Source organism: Dipodomys spectabilis, unplaced genomic scaffold (assembly GCF_019054845.1).
Source record: "Dipodomys spectabilis isolate Male_0828 unplaced genomic scaffold, ASM1905484v1 ptg000506l, whole genome shotgun sequence".
Classification (NCBI taxonomy): domain Eukaryota; kingdom Metazoa; phylum Chordata; class Mammalia; order Rodentia; family Heteromyidae; genus Dipodomys; species Dipodomys spectabilis.
Window position 1 is genome coordinate 1,519,570 of NW_024871183.1, and position 17,805 is coordinate 1,537,374.

The window sequence follows — 17,805 nt, forward strand, 5'->3', positions numbered from 1 at the left end:
TGAGGCGACCGAAGTGACGTCATTTCCAGCGGACGAAGTCCTCCCCCCCGGCCTTTATGAAAAAATGGCTGGAGGCGGCTTGGGTGTATTTTGTAGAAGACTCTCCGCGGTCCTGAGGGTTTCTGGATCGTTCATTACTTCTAAGGTCCCCGCTAGCACAGGGTAAGTGGTGTGAAGAGCAGGTCTGCCCACCTCCTCCACTGGGGATGTTTGTGGCTATGGCGAAAACAGCTTAGGAAAGGAATTTACCCCCCCTGATGGCCAGGCCCGACCTCAGAGAACTTCACCGCTAACACAGGCTTCTGCCTCAATCATGTTGCTGCCTACTGTGGACTAGGCACTTTATGGGCTTTCTTTACCCTGGATGTATTGAATTACAGCTGAAAATACAGAAGCCACTCTTTCGGTGTATGAGTTTAAGAACTTTTTCCTATGAACTGAACTGTGCTTAGGTTTGACTGGATGAAAAAAAGAGTAGGGAGGGTCGTCGCAGAACCTAACGGAAAGTGCTGTTCATTATTTCCAGGTGAAACACATTTGTCTTCTGGATAACCAATCCTTTTTTTGCTTTAGGTAAATATGATTTAGCACATTGCTGTCGAGTGCACGTTACTGAGCATCTATTATGTGCTACTGTATTATTATTTGCACTAACCTTACACATACTCAGTTGCTTTTTATTTTGCAGTGGTTGCAGTTTGAACAGGGTAACAAACGTGAATCAATTATCTCTTCATCCTTTTCTGAAAACAATTCTAGCATTAAGTAAATACCTATTTACTTGCAAACACGTTGGTCAAATGTGTATCGCATTTTGCAGCAGTAACTAAAAACTACCATCAACTCAAAGATGGCAGATTTTCATCCGTTCCTTTTAACCATTCCTATAGACACAGATGTATTTTAAAATAGGATCATATACATATATATACATATTTTGTTTACTACTGTTTTCCCCAATTTTATTTTGTTTAAAATTTTTTCAGCAAGATAGAAAAATTGTTATAGTACAGTTACCAGTCTGTACTTTTATTAACCAATCATTACTTTGTTAATTTTTATATATCTATATACTTTTGTTCTGAACTATTTGAGGCTTATATTTCCAACATCATGACATACATCTTCTAAGAGCAAGGACCTTGCTTTACTACATTACAACGATTGTACTCAGAAAATACTGTTATAACACTAGGATTATTTAATATATGTCCTGATAATGCCTTTGTTAATTTTCTTTTGCATGCAGGATCCAGTAATGCTCAGTTTATTGGATTAGTTATTTTATGTTTTCAACCTTTTATTTTTTTTCAACTAGATTATTTTTTGTTTTTAATTTCATGATACTGAATTTTTTCCTACCTCCATACGATTTGAACTTAAAGCCTCACAGTTGCTAGGTGAGCACTCTACTAGTTCTGGCATATTCCCATCTGGGTAGTTTTGTTTTTTAAGTTTATCTTTTAGGTAAGGTGTTTTTCTTTGCCCAGGCTGTGCCTCAAACCATGAGCCTCCTACTTTCACCTCTTGAGTGTCTGGGACCACAGATATGTGCTACCCTTCTTCTTTTTTTGTTTTTTTTTCTGTCGTAGGGCTTGAAATCTGGGTCTGGGCGCTGTCCCTAAGCTCTTCAGCTCAAGACACACTCTACCACTTGAGCCAAGGCACCATTTCCAGTTTTCTGATGGCTAATTGGAGATAAGAGTCTCATAGACTTTCCTGCCGGGTCTGGCCTTGAACCTTGATCCTCAGATCTCAGCCTCCTGAGTAGCTAGGATTACAGGTGTGAGCCACCAGCCCTGACACGTCTTTTTTTTTTTTTTTTTAACCTTTAAGTTATTGTACAAAAGGGTTTCAACTCAACATGTCAGTTTTTGAGTACAGTGCATCTTGCTTGATCACTGTCATCTCTTTCATCACTCTCCTCCATCTTTTCCAACCCTTCTTAGTCCCTCATTCCCCTAGTCCCATTCACATATATACTTTGAATATTATGATTACATTTTCCCACCCTTCCTTTTTTCATTCATTTATGCCTCTCCCCTTGACATCCCCTCTCACTGACACCTGGTGTTCCAGCATCCTGGTATTTATTTTGTTAGACTATAAGTTGTTCAGAGGAATTATACCACTGGAATTCTCCCTTGAATATGCCATACTTTAGTTAATGCATTTGTCTATATATGCATATGACCCTGGATATGTTTACATAGATATTTGTAAATAAGATAAAACACCATCATTCTTGGCTTTTTTTTAGGTGGGCTTTTGAGTTGGCCGTTAACCTGATTAGCTAGGAATACAGATGTGAGCCACCATATTGTAGCAATGTTGACACTTTAAAAAAAATAAGATTAGCTTTTTAAAAAATATCATTCATTTGGATTTAGCTGATTGTTTCAACTTTAATATTCTTGGTAGGAAAAGAGCACTTATGGTACTTTACATCATTTTGTTTTTGTAAAATGGTTTCCCCAAGTTTTTAGATATTATTTAAAACAATTTCTAAGTTTATTATGCATTATAATTTTAACCATTCCCTAATTGCATATTCGTGTAATTGTTAAATTTTGATGTCACATAAAACACTTTCAATAGAAAATTTGTAGGTGCCTCTCCATAGTAATTTCTGTAGTTGAAATTCTATAGTTTCTAGATGTGCAGTTACAGAATGAAAGGAAGAAGCATTCTGGACCCCAAATACATGATGTAAAATTGGCCTTCAGATTGTTTTGTCTGCTTCTAGATTTTATTTGCCATAGTAGAATGAAGATTAAAAAGGTCACCTTAAAATATAATTTCTAAATTACAGGATAGCAACTTATACAAAGTAACATAAATTTTCTGTAGCATTTTAAATTTTTTACTGCTTCTGGTATAACAATTCTGAGTCTTTTTTTTTTTAATATTGCAGTGAGGAAATGATTCAGTTTATTGCTCATAAGATCCAGATATTTTAAAGGTTTATTCATCTATTTATGTGTGTTCAGTTGCAGGTTTTCTCTTAGTTTCCTGCATAAGAGTGTACCAAATGTCACTTCTTTGCACCGACCTAAATTACTTCATACCACATTGTCAACAAGAGGACTAGAAGAATTTTTTGATGACCCAAAGAATTGGGGGGAACAAAAAGTGAAATCTGGTAAGATATTTAATTTAGGTCTGGGAATGTGGCTTAGCAATAGAGTGCTTGCCTAGCATGCATGAAGCCCTGGGTTTAATTCCTCTGCACCAAATAAACAGAAAAAGCTAGAAGTGGTGCTGTGGCTCAAGTGGTAGAGTGCTAGCCTGGAGCAAAAAGAAGCATTAGGGACAGTGCTCAGGCCCTGAGTTCAAGCTCCAGGACTGGGAAAAAAAAAAAGTTTAAATATTCAATATATTTGCTGAATCATTTGTCATTGTACAAGTATTTCTCCAATTTAGGAATTAGTTAGGTATCTCCTTTCATCTTTTTTATTTTTTTCCTTTTTTTTGAGACTAGGAAAAAAATTCACTCGTAGAGTGAATTGTTCCTTGGAGGTTGGCAGAATTGTTCCTAGAAGAGAAGTAGATAAAAACTATTAACTGGGGTGATTTTTAGGGTTTATTTTAGATCCCATTTTTAAGTGAAAATTGAAAGTTTATATTACAGATATTTTTGTATTCGTGTGTGAAAATGCAACCACTAACTTTAACAACCTTTGAAGGCTGTTGACAGAATACTGTTATTTAAGCTCTTAATTTTATATTACATAATATAATAATGCTATTCTATATTTTACAGGTTTAGAGGTTAACAGATTTATTGTGACCAAAAGAAAACAGCTAAACACATTTTGCATTTTAAAAAATATATTTAATATATTTATATTTATTAAATAGTTATACAAATGGGCTTTAATTTCAGAAGTTAGGTTATGAGTATGATGCATCTTAATCAATGTCACCCCTTCCTTTGTTCTTCATTTTTCCCCATCCTGTCCCTACCTTCAAGTTACATGGTTAAGTTTTTACATAGTATACACTGAAAATAAGAACTCTTTTTGCTCACCCTTCCTCGCTCCATTTGTATAGACCCTCCACTCCCTTCTTATCGTCCTCCCACAACATGTTTCAGCTTCCTGGTATTTTGATAAATGGTTGATTAGTTGCTCGAAGGAGTTACACTGTTGGACTCTTCCCTTTAGTCAGTTTGTGTGTATATGCATATACCCTGTATATGTTATCATGTGTATTTGTATTTTAGATCTAATATCCACATATGAGAAGAAAAAAATGTGTGATTTGTCTTTCTATGTTAGACTTACTTAACATAATTTTTCTAAGTCCATTTATTTCATGTTTTGATTTATAATTTTAATAGGAGCTGCATGGACCTGTCAACAGTTAAGGAACAAAAGTAATGAAGATTTACATAAACTTTGGTAGGTGCACTAAGTACAGTGTTACCTGGGTGTTAGAAATAGTCACAGTTTGATAGTCAGGTGACAACTATATATCTGTTTGAAACAGCTACAATGTGATAGGTAACAGCTATGCATCTGTTAGAAGCAGTTATAGTGTGATAGGTGACAACTGTATACCTGTTTAAAACAGTTATAGTGTGATAGTCAGGTAACAACTGTGCACCTGTTTGCTGTAAGAAATTGAGCAAAGTGATTTGTTTCATAGTACTGTGGATTATAATATGATGTATTAGATCATGAGATTATAAATATGAGATTTATAAATATGAAAAATGTTAGATTAAGCTATGATATATTATCATGGTTTTGAAGTAAATGGGAGTTTAGAAATTTTACTATAATTGTTACCAGTCACATATTTGTCCTAGCAATTTCAGTAAATTAACAATAAAATGAAGTTGAGGAATACTTGGTCACATTCACACTTTTCTCCTTTATATTTCCTTTTCGTTGGTCTGGATTCTTCTGCCTATTAGTTTATATTAGTTATTCATTGGAGGGTTATTTTATTGGGGATTTAGAATTTTCTGGCAGAGTCTCCTGATGAATTTAAGTGGGTTACATCTTTGTTGACATTTATCCCATAGGTGTTCTGTTTAATCATACTTATGTTTAAAATGGGAAATTTTACATGAGGAAGACTTCTAGCTTCCTTTGAATAATCAGACTGGTCTGTCCACACTGTCCCTGTCTTCCCACATGGTCTGTGTGGCAGTTCTTCCTAGTAGATGGAGCAGTGTACACCAGGGCTCTCGTGCACCCTGCTCCTCGTTTAACCAATCCACTTCACTCAGGATTGTTATCTGCCTTGGCACTTTAGTAGGCATGCGCTACAACATTCAAAAGGCTATTTATGTTTTGGCACTTTTTTTAAAAGTCAGGCTAGTAATCCCAATACTTAGGAGGTAGAGGCAGAAGAATGGAGATATTGGGGCCAACCTTGACTCCATAGTAAGTTCCAGGTTAGCTTTGCCTACATACTGAGACCTTTACAAAAAGATTTGGAAAGTGCTTTTAAAAACCACTAGTGAGGTGTGTTTGTATGTGTGTATTCATCATAGACAATAAGTTGCATTAAAGCAGTATTATTTTAGGTTATCAATAAGAGGATCATTACTGTACTTTAATGTTACTTTACATTCATTGTGGCTAAAACCAGTCTTCTGTCACCCCTTTTCCCCAGATTGTTCTCTCTAATACAAAGTACCGTGATTCCTTTCATCTGACTTTCAATGCCTTCCACAGTTGGACCCATAGAATCTGTCCCCACTTTAACTGTACTTCATTGGTACCTTTGATTATAATTGCTTTACTCTCCTTTCCATCTTAACAAATCCTAGCTTCTTTGTGAAGCTTTCCTTAGTCATCTTAGCTAGGAGAGAATATTTCATATCTAATTAATTATTCTGATACTTCTCTCTCCCACCCAATAACTACATCACATTACAAATTCAGAAGCAGAATGAATTTTAAAAATAGAATGGATTTTGTATACAGTGAATCCCAAGACCCAAAACCAGAATTGGCTAAATGACCCCAAATACCTTACTTCTCTCAGCTTTACTTATTTATTTACTCATTTATTTGTGTTGGTACTGGGATTTGAACTCAGAGCCTGGGCACTGTCCTTGAGCTTTCCTACTCAATGCTAGTGCTCTGTCATTTGAACCACATATCTACTTCTGACTTTTGGTGATTAATTGGAGATAAGAGTCTCTAGGACTTCCTTGCCTGAGCTTGCTTCAGATCATCTCCTCACATCTAAGCCTCTTGAGTAGCTAGTATTACAAGTGTGACTGGGAAGGTGGCTCAGTGGTAGAGTACTTGCCTTGCATGCCTGAGGCCCTGGATTCAATTCCTCAGCACCACATAAGCAAAAAGAAAAACAGCCCGAAGTGGCACTGTGGCTCAAGTGGTAGAGCGCTAGCCTTGAGCTGAAGAGCTGAGGGACAGCACCCAGGCCCAGAGTTTAGGCCCCATGACCGGACCCAAAAAAAAAAACAAAAAAAACAAAAACAAGTGCGAGCCATGGCTTTTGTTTCTTTATTTAGGAAGAGGAAATAATATCAACTTAAAAGGTTGGTTTGCAAATTAAGTGAAATACTAGATATAAAATGTTCAGCACACTGCCTGGCATGTGAGTAAATGTTATTTACCTTCCTTTTTTGACCACTGAAGTGAAGAACCATGTTTTAGGCTTTTTTTAAAGTACTTGCAACAAATATGTGAGCACAGCAAGGTTTATTAAACATATAAATAAAGGCATATCTCTGTATATCCTGCATGAGTTACCCTCAGCATTATTTTGCAAAATAAAAAACATGGCAGAAAAAAAAACAAAGAAAGGATTATTCTTTGTGATGATATTCTGGATATTAAGAGTTCTAAAGGATTTCAAGTACAGATCACTAATTTTGATGTCAAAAGTTGCAACTTTATTCACATAACCCTAGAGTAGCATCCTAACTTGTCTATTCTTTGATTAGGTATGTCCTACTGAAAGAAAGAAACATGCTTCTAACTCTAGAGCAGGAGGCCAAGCGGCAGAGATTGCCAATGCCAAGTCCAGAACGGTTAGAAAAGGTAAGGTTAGTGGGTGGCTAGACACTCCTGTGGCAGGGTGAAAGCCAAAAGAAGTATCTGCCTCCTGTATTTCTTGTCAAATAGATATGTTATTTTACCTTGATTTTCAATAAATTTAGTCAACTATGCAGCCATCGCAACTATTGTTTTAGCACATGTCTTTCATCTCACAACTGTACACTATAGTGACTCTTCATTCCTACCTGCAACTCCCAACATACAGGTGTATAGCTCTGTGTGTGTGTGTGTGTGTGTGTGTGTGTGTGTGTGTGTGTGTCTGTGTGTGTGTGTGTAATTTGGTTTCCTTTTTTTTTTTCATTTGGCAGTATAATGCTGTGGTGTGAACTCAGGGCGTTGTGTCTCCACTTAGTCATGCCTTAGTCCTGTTCTTTACTGGTTATTTTTAGGATAGAGTCTTGAGAGCTGTTTCTGTCTAGACTAGCCTCAAATGGCAATCCTTCTGCTTTCAGACTCCTGAGTAGCTAAGAATTACAGGTTTTTTTTGTTGTTGTTTTTTGTTTTTTTTTACTGTGGCATAAAAATATAAAATGAGGAAGTGGTGCTGTGGCTCAAGTGGTAGAGCACTGGCCTTGAGCTGAAGAGCTGAGGGACAGCATCCAGGCCCAGAGTTCAAGCCCACGACCAACCCCCTCCTCCCCCACAACATATATATATATATATATATATATAATATATATATACTTAAGGCAGTATATATAATATATATATACTTAAGGCAGTATATATATTATATATATAATGAAACTTACTGCCTTAAGTATTTTAAAATATATAGTTTAATGGTGTTAAGAAAATTCATATGTTTGGAAAAAAATTGTTAGTTTAAGTATGCCTTCTTCATTAAAAGAAAACTCTTGTTTTCCTATTCTCATTCCCAATAATCAGTCTTAAGTGTTTCTCATTTATTCCTCAGAGGAATAATATTTGGCCCTTTAGCTTGACATATCTCATCGTGATGATCTTCACTTTCCTTCATTTTCTTGCAAATGACCTATATAATTTAATTTTCTTTATGCCTGTATAATATTCCATGGTTTTTATGTATCATATTTTTAGGTGAGTACCTCAGATGATTCCACAGTTTGTATATTGTGTACAGAGCTGCAGTAAACTTGTATCTTTTGGAATGTTTATTTGTAGACCTGTACCTGCTTATTTTTATCTATATAAACTTAGCTATACTGTATATACTCTCATGAAATTAACATTTTTACCCACCCATATAGCATAGATTTCCTTCTTTTTATGTAGATATACCTCTTTTTTAAATATTAAGATATCTTTCCATGTAAAATTAAAATGTTTTTATATTTTCAAGTATTTTTCCTAGATTGCTTTGAAGATCAATACTATTGATTTTTCTGTGTCATGGTACATAGTGAGAACAGAACTCAGGTTTTATGATACCTTTAGTCCTGCTGCCTAACCTTCAGTTTCCTGTCTTCACACCAGTCATAATGTACTACCACATTGCCTTTCAGAAGAAAAGACATTGAATCATTGGAGAAAGTTTTAAAAAAAAGTATGCAGTAAATCTTCAGTTATTTTCTGTAATTAATGAAAAGGCTATTGTGGCTTAGTGAAAGTTTTTTATTTATTTTTAAGTTTTAACCTTTTTAATTTTGACCTAATGTTAGATATACAAAAAAAGCTACATGTACAGTACAAAGAATTCTTGTATATCCTTCCAAGATTTTAGATGTAAATATTTCACAATATTTGTGCTATCATCTCTGCTTTTCCCATTTTAATTTGTTCTCAGCTTTTGAGAGTAAGTAATGTATGTATCATGTTACTTTATTATAAAAATTTAATTTTATATTTAAAAATCAACAATAATCTCTTAGTCTGTATAATTCTTAATATGTGTGTACACATGCATGCATGTGCATGCACTGGTCCTTGAGTGTGAACTTAGGGTCTGGATGCTGTCCCTAAGCATTGTTTGTTGAAGGCTGACAATCTTCCACAACCACAGCTCCACTTCCTACTTTTTGGTGATTAATAGTAGGAGATAAGTGTTCTATGAATTTTCCTGCCCATGCTGCTCGAACTAACCTCAGTTCTTGAAAGATCTCACCCTCTTGACTAGCTAGGATTACAGGTGTGAGCCATTGGTGCCTGGCAGCCACTATCTAATTCTTAAATTGGGAAATTAACATTCATATAATAGTATTATATATAACATACAAAATATGAAATATATTAAATATTTATGTTATATAAATATTATATGTAAATTATATATTGTATATGTATCTTAATATATGGAACTTACATAAAGAGATCTTATTCCAATTTTTTCAAGTCTCCCAACCATCTTTTTTTTTTTTGTGCAAGTTCTGGGGCTTGAACTCGGGGCTGGGACTTGAAGTCAGGGCTTGAGTGCTGTCCCTAAAGTTTTTTGCACAAGGCTAGTGTTCTACCACTTGAGCCACAGCTTCACTTCCAGGTTTTTTTTGGTGATTAATTGGAGATAAAAGTCTCCAATTGGGCACTGGTGCCTCACACCTGTAATCCTAGCTACTCAGGAGGCTGAGATCTGAGGATCATGGTACAAAGCCAACCCAGTCAGGAAAGTCTGTGAGACCCTTATCTCCAGTTAACCACCAGAAAACCAGAAGTGGTGCTGTGGCTCAAGAGGTAGAGTGCTTGCCTTGAGCTGAAGAGCCTAGACAGCGCCCAGGCCCAGATTTCAAGCCCCAACCGACAAAATAGTCTCATAAACTTTCCTGCTGGGGTAGCTTTGAACCACAATCCTCAGATCTCAACCTTTTGAATAGCTATGATTACAGGCATGAGCCACTGTGCTGACTAATAATGTCTCTTATAGAAAAAGAAACTAGATCATGCATTTTCAGTTTTTTTTTTCTTTTTTGTTTCTTTCTCTTTTATCTAGAGATTTGGACTTTCCCTTCTGAAATGGGTTTTGTTGTTGTTTGGCCTTTTGAGATAAGATTCTCACTACATAGTCCAGGTTGTCCTGGATCTCAAGATTTTCCTGCCTCCAATTCCAAAACTTCATATTAGGGGCCTTGCACACTAACACCTGGCTTAACATTTACATTTTTTTAAAAAATGTATAGACCAGTTCCTTAATTTGAATTTGTCTGAGGTTTTCTTTTTAATTGTGAAAATACCATACAGGGGTTACAATTACATGGGCAAGGTAATGAGTACATTTCTAATCAAGCATGTTGTCTCCTCCTTTCTGAGGCTTTTATAGTATTGATAGAGATAAGATTGTCATTGTGGGCTGGGAAGGTGGCTCAGTGTTAGAGCACTTGCTTTGCATGCCTGAGGCCCTGGGTTCGATTCCTCAGCACCACATAAGCAAAAAGAAAAAAGCCGCAAATGGCGCTGTGGCTCAAATGGTAGAGCGCTAGTCTTGAACTGAAGAGCTGAGGGACAGCTCCTAGGCCTAGAGTTCAGGCCCCACGACTGAACCCCCCCCCCAAAAAAAAAAAAAAAAAAGATTGTCATTGTAAGATTTTATTATTGTCAGAGACATACTATATTTGCATTGTATAGATTAGGAAGCAAAGTGCTAATTCATTCCATTTCTGATTATGTCAGAATTAATAACTTAGTTAAGGTGTTTTCTGTCAGACTTCTCCACTATATAGTTATATTTATTTTTGAATCTAAATAAGTATTTTAAGAAGTACTTTGAGGTCATGCATATATCCTTTAACTAGTTAAAGTATTCTAAGAACTCAAATGGTCTTTCTTTCTTGCTATTGTTTCTAACATATAAGATCATTTCTTTGTTGCTTTATATGTCCCTCCCCCACGGTATAACCCCTGCTTTCACGGTATTTGATGTTGGTATAATTTGTGGAGGGGAAGGGAAAAACAAATCGTTTAAATAGGGATACCCATTGCAACAATGAGATGTACAAGACGTTATGTCGAAAAACGAACTTTATAACTTTGGCAGGGGGTGGGAGGTGTTGGGGTGAGATGGAAAGGGATGGGAAAGGGAAACAGAGGAGGAGGCAACAATGCTTGATAAGAAATGTACTCATTATCTTGCCCATGTAATTGTAACCCCTCTGTACGGTATTTTCACACAAAAAAATTATTAATAGAAAAAAAAAAGAATGGAGATAGTAGATACACTTGACTCATTCCTGATTTTAGAGGAAACAGTTTTGGTATGTCCCCATTTAAGATGTCAAATATAGGGCTGGGAAGGTGGCTCAGTGGTAGAGTGCTTGCCTTGCATGCATAAAGCCCTGGGTTCGATTCCTCAGTACCACATAAGCAAAAAGAAAAGAAAAGCCGGAAGTGGCGCTGTGGCTCAAGTGGTAGAGCACTTGCCTTGAGCTGAAGAGCTGAGGGACAGTGCCCAGGCCCAGAGTTCAGGCCCTATGACCAGACTCAAAAAAAAAAAAAAAAAAAGATGTCAAATATATCTTTGTCATATATAACCTTTATTATTAAGGTATACCTATAATTTCTTCAGAGCTTTTCTTATTGAATTTTATCAGAGAGCTTTTCTGCATTGAGAGGATAATATTCTTGTCCTTGATTCTGTTTATCTACTGGAGTTGCAGTCACTGTATATGTAGTGTTTGAAATCTATTATTGTGCTCAAAGATAGCTTACATACCCGTTTAAAAACTGCTCACAGTGGGCAAATGAATAGAGAGAGGAACGGTGCGCAAATACATCATAATATTCATTGTACATATGTGAAAATGAAAGTAGGTAATGAGATGGGTGGGGTTGGGATAGATGGAGGGGAGAATGATGGAAGGGATGACACTGATCAAGATGCACTGTATTCATAAATTGACAAGTTGAATGGAAATCCCCTTGTACATCTATTTAGACATAATTAAGTGCATAAATACAAAAAGGAAAAAATGCTTAGTGTTTACAACTATGAAAATGTTTGACTCATCTGACATTAACATCCCAAATATGAATAATTATTTCTAAACCAACACATATTACTGTCAGTATATTATGTACAATAAAATTATACAATAAGACTTTGTTTTTTTTTTTTTTGTCAGTTGTGGGGCTTGAACTCTAGGCCTGGGTGCTGTCCCTGAGCTCTTCAGCTCAAGGCTAGTGCTCTACCACTGGAGCCACCATGCCACTTCCAGTTTTCTCATAGTTAATTGGAGATAAGAAAGTCTTGCACTTTCCTGACTGGGCTGGCTTTGAGTCGTGATACTCAGTCTCAGCCTCCTGAGTAGCTAGGATTACAGGCATGAGCCACCAGCACCCGGCTTCACATAAGAATCTTAACAAGAAAGAGGTAAAAAGTTCTAGTAGTATCTGCTTGCATGTCACAGCATCTTTGAGCTTAATGTCAGATCTGATTCTTCTTTCCTGTAATAGTTACCAAGCAGGCAAGAAAACTGTGTGGATATAGGAAGAAAACAGTGAAGCTAAAATATGGTTTTTAGTATAACAGAAGTAACAAATGTTACTAATTAATCAAATTCTGAAATACAATGGAGTCTCCAAAATAAAATCTGTGCAAGTATATCCCATTCCAACAAAACTAATATATGGAAATACAAAGTAAACAGATTTTTATTGAAATGAAACTATACACTTCTTAAAGTTATTGAAAGTGATACTATAGACACTCATATAATCATCCTGTGCTAAATAGAGCTACTTGATATAATGGTCCCTTGATAAAAATATTCAACATGGACTTTCTGAAGCATAATTCCTTTTATGTTCTCTACCTTTAGAATTCTATTGTAGGTGATTGTTGAAATTGAATCTTTTTGTCAGGTAATTGAGTCCATGGATGCATTGGATAAAGTTGTCCAGGAAAGAGAAGATGCTTTACGGCTTCTTCAGACTGGTCAAGAAAAAGCTAGACCTGGTGCTTGGAGAAGGGACATCTTTGGAAGAATCATTTGGTACATAGATTATATTGTGACTGGAGAAGAAACCCTATGTGTCATTCCCTGCCCAGTATCTCTTAGGAAAAATTCATTCTTGAGATATACTAGAGATGTATATAAGAAGAGATCCAGAACCTCTTTGGAATACCAAGCTATGAATGAAGGTCACTAGCTCAGATATATATATGTATATATATATTTATTTATGTGTGTGTGTGTGTATATATATATATGATATATACAGTTTACACATATACATAGTTTATTGTGACAGTACTAGGTATTGGGGCCTGAATCAGGCCATTTCCCTCAAGCTGATTTTCCACTACTTGAGTCACAGCTCCATTTCCTAGACTGGTTATTTATAACAGTGGTTCTTGTCTTATATGAATCATGACTTTTTGATAATCTGCTGAAAGTTACGGATTTTTTTCAGTATATATACACATATAATTTAGATTATTATATTCAAAAGCTAATTTCAGGACACACTTCTCTCTTTGCCCCTTATATATAAAAAACTGAAAAGGTTGAAGAATACGGTTGTACGTAACAGTTTCAATTTGTTCCTGTTGCCATCAAGATAAGCGCTAAGCCAAATTATGAAACATTTTACTGCCATCCTTCATGGTATGCTTTTCTGCTACATACCGTTCCCTCACCTTGCTCAGAAAATTGGAAAGGATCCGATGTCAACATTCTCACTGAGGTATAAATAATTGATATAGTCCAGTGTAAAGAAACCTGTAATCTGGGTTTTATTTACATTTGAGTGAGCAGCTTAAATGAAGCTTTGTTGGTATTATTTTATACATTAGTCAGCAAAGTGCAGAAGGCATCTCAGGTGGTTAAAAACCCTCTCTGGTCCTCATACTAAGTTATTGTAATAGAGTTAGTAGATGAGATTTCTTGTATTCCAATTTAGAGGATGTTTGGATCCAAGTTACATTATGTGTAGCCATCTAATCCAGCATAGAAAAAGAAATTGCCAAACATCCCAATAAATAGCTAAAGTCTGGGAGAATAATTATTGCACTATAACAATTGGGAAAAAACTTTTAGTTTTAGGTGGCTCATTCCTGTCCTGAGATCCAAAGGATGGCAGTTTGAGGCCAGCTCAGACAGAAAAGACTACTAAACTCCATCTTGAAAAACATAACCAGCTAACAGCAGAGCTCAAAGTGTGGTTAAAGTGGTAGAATGACAACTGAGCAAGAAAGCCAAGCAAAGGGCAAGTCTCTGAATTCAAGTATTATCAAGTATTCCTGTACTGACAAAACAAAACTCAATCCTTTGGTTTCATTTTTCTCCTGATTTTATTTGGATTAATTCATTTAAAGTCAATTAGGAAAGAGTGGGAAATTAGGGAAGTAAAAACATTGTTTCTTTTAAGTCAATAACTTTTTACTTTATTGGCAGGCACAAGTTCAAGCAGTGGCCTGTACCTTGGTACCTAAATAAAAGATACAATAAGAAACGATTCTTTGCAATGCCTTATGTGGACCGTTTCATCAGGTGAGTCTAAGTTCCCTTTAAAACATCTTTGTATCAGATGACTTTTTAATGCTTTCATCTCATTGCACAAGTAATACCTGTTTATTAGGAAAAAAAGGAAGATCTGGTAACAAAAAAGTCATATATAATTTCAACATCCTGAAATAGCCAGATAACATTGTAGTATATATCTTTTCAAAAGTTTTAGTATACTTCTATTCATCCATCTATATGAATGTAAATAGAATCAAAATGGTTCAATTGTATAAAATGTGAGCTCATATATTCCAAGGTTAATGAAAGGGAGCTAAAGTGTAGGGAAATGTGTTGCATTATGTCTGATTTCATGCAATCCTGCAGAAGGCTCTCCTGTTGTTTAGAGAACAGCTGATAGCTATAAAAAGTAAGTAACATTTATTTTAGCTAGTTAATACATGGAATCCATATTCAGGAGTAGACAAACCAGAAGAGCATTTAATACCCTCAAAGTATAGGCAGATGGGAAAATTGCATGCTTATTGTTTCCTGTTTCCATTGCTGTGGAAAGAGAGGTGATCAGGGAAATGTAGGCATCCTGACTAAAGTTGCCAGACCTTTACCTAGAATTCAAAGCTGGGAAAGCAGCTAGAAAGTTAAAGGTCAAATATTAGCAATATAAGAATCACAGCTTTAAAAAGGAAAGAAATGTAAATATCAACTGATGTGGAAAAAATAATTGTATTGTCAAAGTTCATAGAATTCACAAACTTTATAGACCATGATAATGACAATTTGCCTTGTGAAGGTTAAAATGTGTTTGTGACTTTAACTAAATTATCACTATTCCACAATACTGTTAAATATGTAAAATTTATGTAATCACCTAATCTCAATTTAAAAAAAAGAATCACAGCTTTAGTCATGTGTGATGGTGCATACCTGTAATTCCAGCACTCAGGAGACTGAAGCAGGAGGCTTATGAATTTGAGGCCATCACGGGACTCGTAGCAATATCTTGTCTTAATATGAAACCAATCAACCAACCAACATAAAAAACAAAACAAAGAACTCCCACAGTTTTTAACAACTGTCTTTGATGTAACATTTCTACATTCAGCAAGAGTTCTTCAAAGATTGACACACACATGCCCAGAGAATTTATTTTCATACCAAAAGATAAGCAACCAAAAAACAAACTAGTAGGGAGAATATTTAACCTGAGCTTTAAAGTGGTTAATCTACTTTAGAATCAGTTTACAAATATTTCTATTTTCCACTCTGAGCCAGGTACTTCTCACTTTTGTCTGTAGTGAATCCATCTGTGTGGGCCCCGACAGCAGTTATCTTTTTCATTACCACTGTTCTAGTTGACTGGTAACAAGTCACTCCATCCTTGATTTCCATCCTCCTACACAGGGCCAGGTCTGTCTTTTCTCCTACTGTCTCTACCTAGTACCGTCCATCATCAAATTGAATACTGAGCATTGTCCTCAGTCCATTGAGTAATGGACTGGTTAATTTTCCTTTTGTTACATCAGTGCTGATCAAAACTGTATAGTAGCTTCTTGTCCATAGAATAAAATCCAAATTCTTTCCTTCCTGGCATTTTCAGTTTAATGTTAGCTGTTAATCCTTCAAAGAATTTTCATCTTGCTTTATGATTACACCTTGCTAAGCCACTTCTGTTCTTTTGGTTTTGAAATCTGTACTATCCACATTCAAGACCTAATTCAGAAAGCAAGCAATTTATCTGACTGCATTGTTGTTTTTCTGTGCAAGTTCTCCAATTGATCATACAAAGACTTTCACAGGAATGTGAAAATTGATAATCCCAGTATCACTTCTCATGCTTTATCCACATTTGAATGTTTGTTTGTTGTGGTCTGGGGGATTGAACTCAAGAGCCTCATGCTCCAGCATTCTACCACTTGTGCTGTATCCCTTGTTCTATTTTTATAAGGTCTAACCAACTTTGCCCTGGCTAGCCTCAATCCACAAAATCAGTTTCCACCTCCCTAGTCTGGTATTTTTTTAAACAGTCTTAAGAGAATATAACATAATCTCCAGAACACTAAATAGCAAATTTGTATTATTCCAGATGGGTTTATTTTCTGTAAATAGCTAAAATTTAATTATAACAAAGATTGATAAATGGGGAATTTTTGTTTATTGTCTTACTTTATACACATATATATTTATTTATTTATAGTTGTCTTCAACCGGTCTTACCCTATAGCACTAGCATGCTGTAAAAGTACTCAGCACAATCTCTTTTGTATTTTATTCCTATAGATAAAAAAGTACTTGTTTAGTATAAGTGTGATACCCATGGATTGATTTATCATGTTTAACTCTGACGAACTCCAAGTTACTGGAGGCACACATGCATTATGTCCTAACACGCTCATGTGTGGGCTTACACTCAGACAGCAATTTAGTCAGTGCCTGTTTCTTCAATGCATAGTTTTTTACCATGTGTAGGAAAAGTGGTAAGCTAGGGCAACTGGTATTTCAAAGTAGGGAACTCAGCCAGGCACTGGTGGCTCATGCCTGTAATCCTAGCTACTCAGGAGGCTGAGATCTGAGGATCAGGTTCCAGTCTGGGCAGGAAAGTCTGTGAGACTCTTATCTCCAATAAACCACTCAGAAAGCCAGAAGCTGCACTGTGGCTCAAGTGGTAGAGTGCTAGCCTTGAGCTGAAGAGCTGAGAACCAGAGCCCAAGCCCAGAGTTCAAGCCCCACGACCAGACCGAAAAAAAAAAAAAAGGGAATTCACATAAGCCTCACATACATCTCAGAATGTGAAATATATACTCAACAAAATGTTTTTAAAATAAGGTAGGAAAGTAGTATTGGTCATGTTAGGACTGAACTTTAATTCAGACAGTTCGACTTATAAGATCTATATATCCCTTTCTTGTCAGAAATTAGTACAGTTGGTATAGGGTTACAGATGCCTTTTGCTTAACACATTTATCTTTTGACTTGTGAAGGTTTACAGTAATAAAGTTCAATAATGTGAATAAAACCCCAAAAACTGAGACACATAGAGGTGAGGTGTTCATATAACTGATTTGAACACGTTTTGATAGTGCTGAATAACAGGGAACTAATTCTGCATAAATTATTATGTTTTTATTCTAGATTGAGACTTGAGAAACAAGCTCGCATCAAAGCAAGAAAGAGAAGTTTAGAGAAAAAGAAAGAAAAATTTCTTAAGGAAAAATTTCCACATCTTTCTGAAGCCCAGAAGTCAAGCGTTGGCTAAGTCTGAACTCTTATTAATGTGTTGCTTTTTCTTGCAACATTCTGTATACCGAAGTAAATAGATATATGTTAAGTGGTTAATAAAGAATTTTTTAAAGTCAAGTGACTTACTAGTAGTTGTTCTTATGGTTAACATA

At 35.8% G+C, this 17,805-nt stretch overlaps 1 protein-coding gene across 1 annotated transcript; it reads left to right on the plus strand.

Annotated features, from left to right (window-relative positions):
• The first annotated feature begins 30 nt into the window (after window positions 1-30).
• Window positions 31-17,770, plus strand: Mrpl47 (mitochondrial ribosomal protein L47). The gene is made up of 7 exons (XM_042669813.1): window positions 31-162; window positions 2,991-3,142; window positions 4,343-4,403; window positions 6,932-7,028; window positions 12,813-12,943; window positions 14,348-14,443; window positions 17,546-17,770. Exons 1-7 carry the CDS (start codon window positions 65-67, stop codon window positions 17,667-17,669), a joined length of 759 nt encoding a protein of 252 aa, XP_042525747.1. The 5' UTR covers window positions 31-64; the 3' UTR covers window positions 17,670-17,770.
• Window positions 17,771-17,805: the final 35 nt, after the last annotated feature.

Excerpts from the sequence above, each read along its gene's own strand:
- Mrpl47 (XM_042669813.1), top strand. The coding sequence starts at position 65 with ATGGCTGGAGGCGGCTTGGGTGTATTTTGTAGAAGACTCTCCGCGGTC. Across the intron at positions 163-2,990 it reads AAGGTCCCCGCTAGCACAGG|TTGCAGGTTTTCTCTTAGTT; the intron begins GTAAGTGGTGTG and ends ATGTGTGTTCAG. Across the intron at positions 12,944-14,347 it reads ATCTTTGGAAGAATCATTTG|GCACAAGTTCAAGCAGTGGC; the intron begins GTACATAGATTA and ends CTTTATTGGCAG.